General features: G+C 34.8%; 1 protein-coding gene and 1 non-coding gene across 2 annotated transcripts; both read left to right on the top strand.

Annotated features, from left to right (window-relative positions):
• Positions 1-207: 207 nt before the first annotated feature.
• Trnaa-cgc (transfer RNA alanine (anticodon CGC)) lies at positions 208-279 on the top strand. The gene has a single exon. It is a non-coding gene; the product is annotated as a tRNA-Ala (tRNA).
• A 9046-nt stretch (positions 280-9325) lies between these two features.
• LOC118264350 (uncharacterized) lies at positions 9326-11042 on the top strand. Its single transcript, XM_035576829.2, has 3 exons — positions 9326-9472; positions 9943-10113; positions 10490-11042. Exons 1-3 carry the CDS (start codon positions 9419-9421, stop codon positions 10997-10999), a joined length of 735 nt encoding a protein of 244 aa, XP_035432722.1. The 5' UTR covers positions 9326-9418; the 3' UTR covers positions 11000-11042.
• Positions 11043-11765: the final 723 nt, after the last annotated feature.

Here is an 11765-nt window from a genome sequence, read left to right as displayed (position 1 = left end):
AACTATCCAATATCCAATATATAGTGCATAAACCCTGAAGTCACGTGATATTACTGTCACGCTAATAAATTGCCTATGACGTCAGAATACGCAATGTACCTTAATGGCGTCACTAAACATATCTTGAGGTGATCATATATTTCAGGTAAAAAGAGAATTTTCCTGTATACTCTGAAAGGGATCTTCAATTTCGACGAATTTACCACCGGGGATGTAACTCAGTGGTAGAGTGTCTGCTTCGCATGCTGAAAGTCCTGGGTTCAAATCCCAGCATCTCCACATAACTTTTCTTTTGTTATTTTCATTTCATTCTGTTTTTTTATAATTTTGTTTCATTTTTGATACATTAATTCATAAACATAATTGTAACAATTCCTTTTCATACGTGTTTTATTAAACTCAAGAGACTATTAAACTCAGAACTTCAATTGGCTGTGACATTTTCAAACTAAGATTTAGTTTAGGTTGCAGTCATCATCATTAGCCTGTTCTCATCCACTGCTAGACATAGGCCTCTCCAATGACTCGCCATTGAGCTCTTCACCTCTAAGCATCCAACCACTACCAGCCACCTTTCGGATATCGTTATTGCTTGCCTAGACGCGGTCTTCACTCTAGAGCACGTTTAATCTAACGGTCATCGGTTCTTTGACAAATGTGACCAGCCAACTGCCATTTCAGCTTGCTAATCATTTAGCTATGTAGGTAACTTTAGTTTTCTGTTGGATCACCTCGTTACATACCTATTCCTGGCATAGCATTAGGCATAGGTCGCAATATCATACCTTTTTTAAATTTAAGTAATGCGCCATTGTCGGAATAATATTCGCTATGTTATACTAATATTATTACATACCTCCGCTAATATTTAGATCTCAAACAAAGCATTCTCACACAATACATTACTCACGATTATCTATAAAACATTTTCGCGTCGCATGTACTTTGAACAAACACCATCTAACATCTGTACCGAATGCTTTCAACACAAATGTCTAAACTCCTATCACGATTGTCCCAAAATACATTCGCGAACAAAATGAAAACTGACAAACTTTGTACTCAAGAATTTTCAAGTTTGCCTGTACTTCCCCCCTCCATCTCCCTTCTTGTATTGTGTGTGAGTATAAATCATAAATCATGACTGGATTTTCACTTTTATACGTATAAGCTGCCATCTTGTGTAGGTTGGAGGTAAATGAAGTGCAAATAAATAAAGATATTTGTGTACAATAATACAATGAAATAAGTACGTAGATTAATTCCTATTCTAATTTGAAAGATATGTTTGAAACATGTTGACATGTTTAAAAAATATCTTTCTTCTTCTTTCCATCACGACATCATAATATAATACAATTATTACTAACTCTGGTGTCTTCCATGTGCCTTCACGCACAGGCTATCCATTTTGTTTTTGTGGTATAAGCCGATAAACGAGCAGATGGATTACCTGATGGTAAGCAATGCCGCCGTCCATGGAAACCCGAAAGATCAGAGGCGTTGCTAGCCTCTTGGGGTTTAGGAATTTAAGGGTTTAGGAGAATTTAGGATTGAGAATTTGGGTAATTGGACCTTCGGTAGCCTCACTCACACTTGCTCACGTAGCTACATATCTTAGTATCAGTAGAAACGGTCACATAGTTTCACAGCTTAGCTATTACATCTTAGTAGCATAGCTAAATAACACACCATCTGGTGGTAAAGAAACCCGAGAAGAATTTCTCCAGAATCACCTTTTTTATTTCTATTTGTAAATTCAGTAAACAAAACAAAAAGAACAACAAAACAAAAAAATCTACAAATAATATTTCTTTCACAGAAGAAATTATGCGATAGAACAAGAGCACAGTAATTCAGCTGCATTTTGAAATTCCCTCGGTACTAACACTATTTTTCTATGCATATTCAACGCTAAGGAAGGTGCAATTTTCGGAATTACACACTTTTGTGAGATCTAAGAAATGCCATCAGTACAACGGGCCGAGAGAGCACTTTGAATATTTCAAATATTTTAGGATACAGTTAGTTTTGTCTTCGGGGTATGAATAAAACATAGAGCGCTAATGTACTCGTCGACATCCAGATTTGCATAACAATGACACTGACCTATTACGTTTGTCGGAACAAAGGCCATAATGACAGAGAAGACAGCAGCAGAGACCGAGGCTGCTAATTGCGTTTTGATGATTTTGGGTTTTTATTTGATTTCCCGAAGTAACTTTTTCGTAGACCTGACGTTTCGCAACTTCATGAATACAAAATTAAACAGTTGTTTTATTTTTTTGACGTCATTGCTTGCGCATGACCTAATAAATCGTTTATTATAATCACTATTGTAAACCTTGGAATTTCCAGAACTCCTGATTTTGTGAAGACTATGTACTTCTGTACTGGTTATAATATTTTGTCAGGTTTTTCAACAATTATCTTATTATTATCAAAGACAAGTAATACATATTAGTATTTTTCATGCGGTTTTAAAGAGCTTTCTTCTTAATCTTGATGATCATATAATAAAAACTTTGGTACACACTCGAGTGTGTACCAATAATTAGATTGATCACACGTTAGGAAGGGGATTAAATTTCAATAACTAAATTTGACCCAAACAAACAAACAAAACGGTTGAAAAATAGTGATAAAATTATAATTAATTAAGTATTTTATAATTAAAATAACGCTATATCTTTTAATCTAGCTGATATAAAAGAGATAGCTATTAGTATTTTACCAAAGCTTTTATGTATCAAGATACTTTTAAAACCGACATCTATGTATTCATACATTCTGTTTCAACTTCAACGTGTCGTCTGAACGGACTCATATCGTAAGAATCTATTCTTAGAATAGCAATATTGTGCTTGCAAACAATTGAATGCGCTGTTCTAGCATGTCTTCACACTACACACTAACGCAAACGTTCAATATGTATTTCTATTTGTATTGTTTGTGGGGAAAAAAGGATACTTATGGTATATGTATTATATTATTATGATATGATTTAGCTATCATGCTATGGACTGTATTTTTAATCGATTGGTTTTAAATCGGACTGTAAAACCTGTATTATGTTTCTTTGTCAAACAAAATATGTCTCATTTTCAATTTAGAATATAGAATGATATGTTATGTTTGTAAGTTACTTCAAAAGAAAATATCACTTCAAAGTGAAAATCAATAAATAAATAAATATACGCATTTGAAATATAGCGAGTATAGTATTGTATCTTATATGTATAACAAAATAAAAAAATACGTGTCTAATATTTTTCATTACCTAACTGACGGACTAAACAGATTTTTAATTTTCATCATCATCATTCCTTTAATATAAATAATCTAATTTTGCACAAAATAATCCTGCTTTAACTGCACACTAAAACCAATTCCTTGATACACCAATCCCGATTCCAGTATCCACAAGTCACAAACCGAATAAACCAATACATCAAAGTCGGCATGATACATCGTAAAGTGAATAATATAAAAAGTGGGGCGGACGGATCCGGCGGGCAGCGTTAATGTTTCAACACAATCACTGACGGCTCACTTATTCATGACATGACGAGGTCGGCCAATGATGTTGGATGTGTAGGTGGATGTACCTCATGTTATATTTTGATTAGAGGAATGGAAGATTGGTTAAAAAGGATAGTTTCTTGTTGTCGTCATAACGTATAATGTACAATAATGTACGTATAATGACGTGAAATGCTACTGTACAATGTGCATCCACTTTTTACCATTTGCGGCATAAGTCCCATAATATAATATATAATAAGGGATAAGCCTATTGCCATATTATTATACTGGGCACAATTCCCGATTCAGTGCTATTTCACTGAAAAAAATCAAAAATCTGAAAAAAGCCCAGTAATTTACCCAACCCGGGAATCGAAACACTCGACCAAACAGGTAGTCTACACGATTACAGAATCCCAATCCTAATAAAATAACAATCCTTTCGCATTTGATAAGATGATTTTATGAATACTTCGAAAAGCGAGCATTTTTCATATCCATAGATTGTTATAGCTTTTTAACTTCAATAGTCAATGGACTATTATTCATCAAATAATCTTTCAACTTTCCATTTACTAAAAATACTGCTATTTACTACTTTATAAAACAAACACTAAGCAAATCTAACATCATTGGCGCGTCTAGAAAAATGTACCACTATACTAAGAGCCGCAACAAAACCTCGCCCCGCCTTTTGACACTCCAATCCTTTACCACCTGAGAAGGGGGATGGAGGTCAACTTACTCTGGTCGTTCATATAGGCTTTGAGGTCAGTCATGTTATGTGTTCGAGATTTTTTTAGCACGCCTTTTGCCTGGGGGGACTTCAAATAGATTGAGTTGGAATGGGAACATTGTGTATTAATACTACTGTCAACATTTTTTGCCTCGTTTCAGTGTTAATAGGTGGTTATTATAGGTTGATATTTTTTCAGTATGTGGCTTTTTTGAGGGGGGTAAATCATTTAATGACTTCTCCCGCCTTGGACGAGGTGAGAGGGAGTGTCAGACTCTTACTGACTAAAAACCACCCCGTTCCTACTCCTGCGTTTCGAGCCGGTGCCCCCCATGTTTAAAGGCAAGTCCAATTTTAAGTGTATGAGAGCCATGCTTTGGTACGAATAGACCGGCTCGACCGGAGTTACACCACGGCCCCACAGAATCGACGATACCACGGCTTCCTAGAAAACCGACGTGAAACAACGCTTGCGTTGTATTTCGTTGTGAGTGAGGTTACCGGAGGCCCAATTACCACTTTCCCAATCCTCGATTCCCCAGCAAGCCTTAACCTTCCTAACCCCCAAAACGGCAACACACTTGTAACGCCTCTGGTGTTTCGGGTGTCCATGGGCGGCGGCGATTGCTTAACATCGTTTACCGGCTTATAAATATACCAAAAAAAAATGAGATTCACAACTTTACAATGATATCTTATTTTCATCCATTTAATGAGGAGTTTACTAAACTACAGACCTAGTGATTTACGCACACCCATACTAAAATTACCTTGAACGACAAACCCCAAAAATTTAAAACAATAGACGATCTGTAACACGTGTTCGATCAGTCATATCACATATCGGTGCGGTCTAGACGTGATATTGAAACCTTGTAACAGGTCGAACGAGCTTGACACGGGTTGTGATTCGATAGAGAAGGGATGCTGCAGAAGGATTAGATTGTTTGGTCTTTGAATAAGGTCTTCGATATTTTTGGAGGAATAATACGATTTCTCTTGGTTAGATGTAAACACATGTCTTTTAAAATCTGAATGAGATTTTTATATAATCAAATGTTTAGTAAGTAATGCGAATGTCATTTTTAGGGTTCCGTAGCCAAATGGCAAAAAACGGAACCATGTCTGTCTGTCTGTCTGTCTGTCTGTCTGTCTATCTATCTGTCTGTCTGTCCGTCCGTATGTCACAGCCATTTATTTTTTTGGGCGATGAAGACGCATAAGTTCTGTGAAAAATGAACGTGTGTGTTCTTTATATAAAAGAACGCACACGTTCGAACTAAAAAACGAACTAGAAAACCCGTTACGAACAATTTCAAAATATAAATATGTAAAGATATTAATTTAATAACCTTTTTAAGTAGGCATATTTACATACATACGTAATACACCTCTCACCCCACTACATTTATTCTATAGAAGTGTATATTGATTCTAAACTATCTAAATTATGTAGACTATCCCACTTCAAGTGAACTCAGTGAAGGGCTGGATCTCTGTATTTAATGTATACGTGAAACATGTCAGAACGTGTCAGAATTTATAACAGTTACCAAGTAACCAGACTTAGATACATCCAAGTATAGAATATTAAAATTAAATCAAGCTTGTACTCACACGTTTGAGTAGAATTTGAGGATAATACTAGTTTCTGTCCGCGACTCTGTTTGCGTCGCAATCAAACTCGTTTTATTTTTCTTTGTTTCCGTAGAATTACCGGGAAACCATTGAATACAATGTCCATACGCTAAAATGTGTCTCCCGGTTCTAAGCTACCTCACCACAAATTTTCAGTAAATTTATTAGGCGTTCTTAAGTTATAAATAGTGTAACAAACATGACTTAATTTTTTAAAGTATATAGGTGATGTTTATTTATTAACCCGTCGTATCTACGCAGGGTACGTATCTACGAACGCAGATCTACGCGAGACACAATGCATTTTCTATTGCTGTCTTATATACGAGAGGTTAATCGCTGTACTTATTTCAAGAGCAACGAATCGTATTGTCTAAATTTAAATTTATTACAATACAATCGTATTTAATCGAATAAACGTAATTATATAATCCAGTCAATCTAATTTGCAAATAACAAACTACAGATGTTGTATTATTCATTTTTGACATAGTATTTTAATCCCTCCTTCCTATTCAAAGAGTACGTTTTAAAACCTAGGTATTCTCATCTATCAGATACGCTTTGACAACAAAGAAACCCTACCAAATTATTTCCAAAATAATTTGTATTTAGCATCTCTACACATTCCTGTGCACACTGCTGTAAACTTAAATTTCTACTCCGTTGTTTATTTATTCTTATAAGTTGTAAACGTGGCTCGAGTTTTTGCCCGTTGCTCGAGAATGCTCACAAATTCTCGAGATCTCGAGCTATGTGGGACGTAATGAGCGCATTTCTAAGGCTTTTCATTTAAGGCTTGCACTTCGCCATTTATTGTTTTATGCTCCTTTCTGTGCTTTTGTCAGGTTTCAGCATTTCAGTTTATATTGCACTGAAAGTTGTATGTGAAGGAAATTTTCTTTTACTGAAATTGAAGTTAGAAGTTGGAACACTTTGACTGAAATGTTTATGTATTTGTTTGTTTTGATCTTTGAACATGGGTGAACTTAGTACCAGATGTAGGTATTCTTTACCAGTCTTTACAAAATTACTTAAAGTATGTACGCCTACGAACCATAAGATTTTTGATATGAGCTCGTATATACTTATCAAACCATTAAAGAGAATGACTCGTTGGCCTAGTGGTCTCACGTGCAACTGCCGGACAAGGAGTCTTGGGTTCGATTTCCGGCAAAGTATTACTGAACTTTTTTCGGTTTATCGAAAATTTCTCAGTGGTAGCACGGAGTCTGGAAGTGTGCCCAGTATATGGCAATAGGCACATGGGTCTTATAATACAAATAACCTCTGCCTACCCTTTCGGGGGTAAAAGGCGTAACGACGTTGCCATTAAACAAACTAAATACACTCAAAGCGAAATTATCAACAAATAACAAAATTAAATTCAAAACACATAGATATTAAACACATACACACATAAAACGTGCAAACTTCTACTGAAAGCCCTGAAAATCTTCACAATCTTCACTGAAAGTACAATTAGAATTAATGAAATTAATACAACGCGTGTAAGCACTTACTTAGTCACTCACACATGTAAGTTTTCACTTAAGTTAAATGTTGGATTTGCTTACGATATCTACGTGACGTGATGAACTTGAGTATGGTTGACAGAGCAAGCAAAACGCGCTGAAATACAGGGAGAATTAAATGTAGGTGAATAAAGTAATGTTGAAGTTATTTTGCCAAAGATTACTAGAGTAACTTAGCTAAATATGTTTTAAGAAACAATAGATAATTATTGTGTGTCGTGGAATGCTGCTCATGAATATGAGCCTCTAGAATGGCTTGAAACTAGTCGAGTTCCTCGTCAAACAGTTACGTGAGTAAGCCGATAACATATAATAATTGATTTAGTATGTCTCACGAAAGTTACAATAAAATAATAGATAATAACTTTATATTTGAAGATATTTTTAACTCTTTAAGTGGCCAGTTAAATATCAATTATCGTGCCCCTAGAACGCGGCTACAAATGACAAAATAATTATATGTACACTAAATAAGGAGGAGCAATAGTGTAAATAAAAATCATGAATTTTCTCTGTCGCAGCAATACGATACGAGCGGGAGGGACAGGACATATATGCGACACAGGCAGTTAAAGGGTTAATATCTCTTTTTGGACAGTCTCAGCTTCAGGAGGTGTCTCCTAAAACTTCAGTTCGTTTGAAGAGGTGTTTATTACATATACACAAACATAACGCAGAAAAAGTATTAGCATTGTATACTCAACATTATACACCAATTAATCACTCAGCATCTGCGTCAAACTTCTAAAACAACAAACAAATAAACACCTTAATACAAACACAATAAAATCCACAATGAATCACAAACATCTGTTGATATCTTTTTAATATCCCTGTAAACCTTTTCACCTAACCTTACGTGCGTGTGTTCAAACCATTTATTTGCGGATTTGATGTTAAAACATATTTTCAATTAAACCGGGGATCTAATTAAATCGTGAAAGGAGGCAGTTTTCGACTTGTGTAACTTCGCCTACGTGTGGCAACATATGATAAGACCACCATAAACAGACCTCCCATAGACCCCTCTTCGTTCACGCACCCCGAAACAAAAGGGGTATTTCGATAAAGATTCAGAGGTCACCCACACCGGTCTTGTTACGATTCGGTAGGAATACAAACGATCCCACTTAAAAGTTTTATGGATTCCGTATAAATTCCATTAACATTTTATGGTTTTACATTTTAAACAGATGTTTTGTAGAAATATTTCACGGTGCAATCTCGTCTCGTATTTACACAGATGGTGTTACTTCGAAACAAGTTCTATCGTCAGGAGATTAGGGCGAAGTTTGAGTGCAATTAAATTAAATGGTTTAGAGTAAGGCATTATTTAGTTGTAAATTACTGTTTTCAAACTGCCTCGCTAGCAATACAGTGACAGTAAAAGCTGCGTAACATGATGCTTTAGGTTCACAATTTTGCAATCTACTTAGCCAAATTTTCTACTTTATATAGGCTACCACTTAAGAGTCACAAGATATATTTGTGTCATGACATAACTGTAATTATAAAATAACACTACCATAAAAATGGATACACAAATTTGACTCTAAAATTGAACTGAAAGTGTCTCTTTACCGCTTCCATTTTTTATGTCAGGTAATATCCCATAACAATCTCTATGTCTAAGTCTGAAAACCGTATCAAAATCTGTTTAACCAAACGCAACATAATCACGCACAACCATACATACATACAGGTCAAACTGAGAACCTCCATTTTAATGAAGTCGGTTAAAAAAATACTGGAAGATCAACAACTCAGTCACAGAACAAATCAACAAGAAACAATTCTTGCAACAGAACAAAACAAGTTTTCATATAAAATTGATTCAGAAAAGAATTCCCACATGATTGTGTTTACCTATTCGTCTCACTCATTGTGTAGTGTCGCAGAAGTGGTCTTATTTTGTAAATAAACAAAGCTGTTGTTATCGGTTCAAAGTGGGTGAAGAACAGTCAATGATTTGTTGCCGGTAGCAATGGACGGAAAGATATTTTCCATATTGTTCCTTGTGCTGTCTCCTGTACTTATTGTAAGTTGATTTTTCTTTGGTGTTTTTTCTGGTAATTTGTGTGGTTTTTTCGGTCGTTGATTAGGACTGTATTTTCTTAATCTTATGCCTTTATCTAGTATTTTAAATGATTGATTTAAATCGCGTATGTTGTGTATATATGTAAGGCTGTATTCTACACTCTTTTATCGTTTGTTACCTTTCTAATTATTCTGTTTGACAGTTTTTAATTTAATTATAGCAAACTTAATTTATATTGGTTTTTATTGGAAAATGAATTTAAACACTCAAGAAAATTAATGTAACTTGCAACAATGTGCATAAATCAATAGTTAAAACATACCACGCTATTTAAAAGTTCAATAACCCTAAAATAATGAAACAAAAGACCAAATTATAAGCGAATATCCTTATTCCTAAAATTAATAAAAGCTTATCACCCGATATTCAATTTTAAAACATATTAATACAATAACTAAATTCCTTTACAGTCAGCATGGACCGCATCAAGAGAGGAGAGGAGGGACAGAGAGAGAATGCACGACCGAGACGCAACCATCCATCGGAGAAGCATCCACTACCATTCGAAGAGACACATGCTTCCTGAACCAGACGCCAAGAGGAGAGTCACCACACCACGCACTAGAGAGTTTAGGAAGAAGGTACATTCATTTAAAATAATTACCTTGTTTCCTTTAAAAAAATATATCCATCCTGATTTTGCATTAGTACATAATATTCCCTGCTTATCATATTAATAAGATTTTTTTTTACTTAAAGCAAGATTGTATCTAGTTAAGTAATATAGGTAGATAACTTAGAATCGGTTCAATTCTTTTTCTTTCATTCATCATTCTCGTCTTTAAGATATCACAGATTCCTCATATTTTTAATAATAATATCGTTTCTTGTACAGATCTGTGTTAAATCGATGAAAGACAGAAATATTATAAAAATTAAAAAAATATATAAATCAGACTGCATCTTTGGTACAAATACACCAAAACGTCGTAATTTAAATTAAACATTTCATTCCAGCCATCAGGCCACCTAACGCCTTTAGAAGAAGATGACATTGACAACGATGAAGTGATATCCGTTGCCATTGGTCCCCCTCCAATCCGACCGAAATACGACAAAGTCCACTGGAAGCACCCTCCCAAGACAGCCTCGCACAACGTATCAAACTCCACAGCTTCAAACATCGTGAAGGACGTAATCGTGCAACTCGGTAGAGAATTCCTATCCAGACAAGTAAGCGAAGACTTTGTATTCGGACAATATGTTGGGAATGCAATGAAAAATCTATCAGGAGAAATAAAACTACGTATGCAACATGAAGTACTGGAACTCATTGTAAAGTACCAGAAGATGAATCGAGGTGAAACTGCTAAGCCAGATGATAAGAATTCCAATGTCAACAATGGCAATAACAGTAATCCCATGCCGATATTGAAAGATATGAAGTTAGAAAAAAAGTTTACGCCTGCTAACGACACGGAGGACACGTGGCCTGATTTCTCGAACTTAGCTAAGATTGTTGGTTAAATAGATGTTAATTGTAGCACATATACGTTTATAGTTTATTTTTCATTGGTGTTTTATTTTATTTTTAAGGTGTTTCGGTTCTAGGAACGGTTTTTTGTATAGATACAGAATATTTTTCATTCCAATTATTATTTTCGCAAACAATCTATTTCAATTTTCTTGTTAAAAGTGTAGCAACATAATCTCATCACAGCTTCCAATTCTTCGAAACTATTATACAAGCAAAAAAATAATAAAAGCTAGAGCGTTGGTATTGTACAATCAAACAAATAAATAAAGTACAAAATAACAAACGCTAAAATATACATCGATTACAATTTCTACGTAACCATTATTAATTTTACGTAAAGCCTAGCACTATAAATGTACCTATATAAATTCAGTTAATGAAAACGAAACAGTATACTCGACTATCTATCACCTGATACATACATATTGATTATCAAAAACAAAGAGCTAAAGTCACTTTAATATTTCCTCAATAACTCCAAAAGCGTGAAACCCAATAATACTTTACACAACACGGAAATCAATACCCGAATTCCTTATACCATTGTTCCCATTGTCCTCAATTACTACGAATTTTATTTCTCAGAACCCTTTCAATCAATAACTATGTTTTTGTATTCAAGCTTTGTTCTAATAGATAATAATTATAATCCGTTCTTGACAACGGACCAAGTTGAAAGTGTGTACTTGCCAACTGGCATCTGACCGCAATGTTTGACTTTGGTCCTAAGGGACGAAGGATTAATCCGAGATTAAA

This window comes from Spodoptera frugiperda, chromosome 26 (genome assembly GCF_023101765.2).
Source record: "Spodoptera frugiperda isolate SF20-4 chromosome 26, AGI-APGP_CSIRO_Sfru_2.0, whole genome shotgun sequence".
Lineage (NCBI taxonomy): Eukaryota > Metazoa > Arthropoda > Insecta > Lepidoptera > Noctuidae > Spodoptera > Spodoptera frugiperda.
The sequence above is the reverse complement of the archived record's forward strand: the minus strand, read 5'-3'. Positions and strand labels throughout refer to the sequence as shown.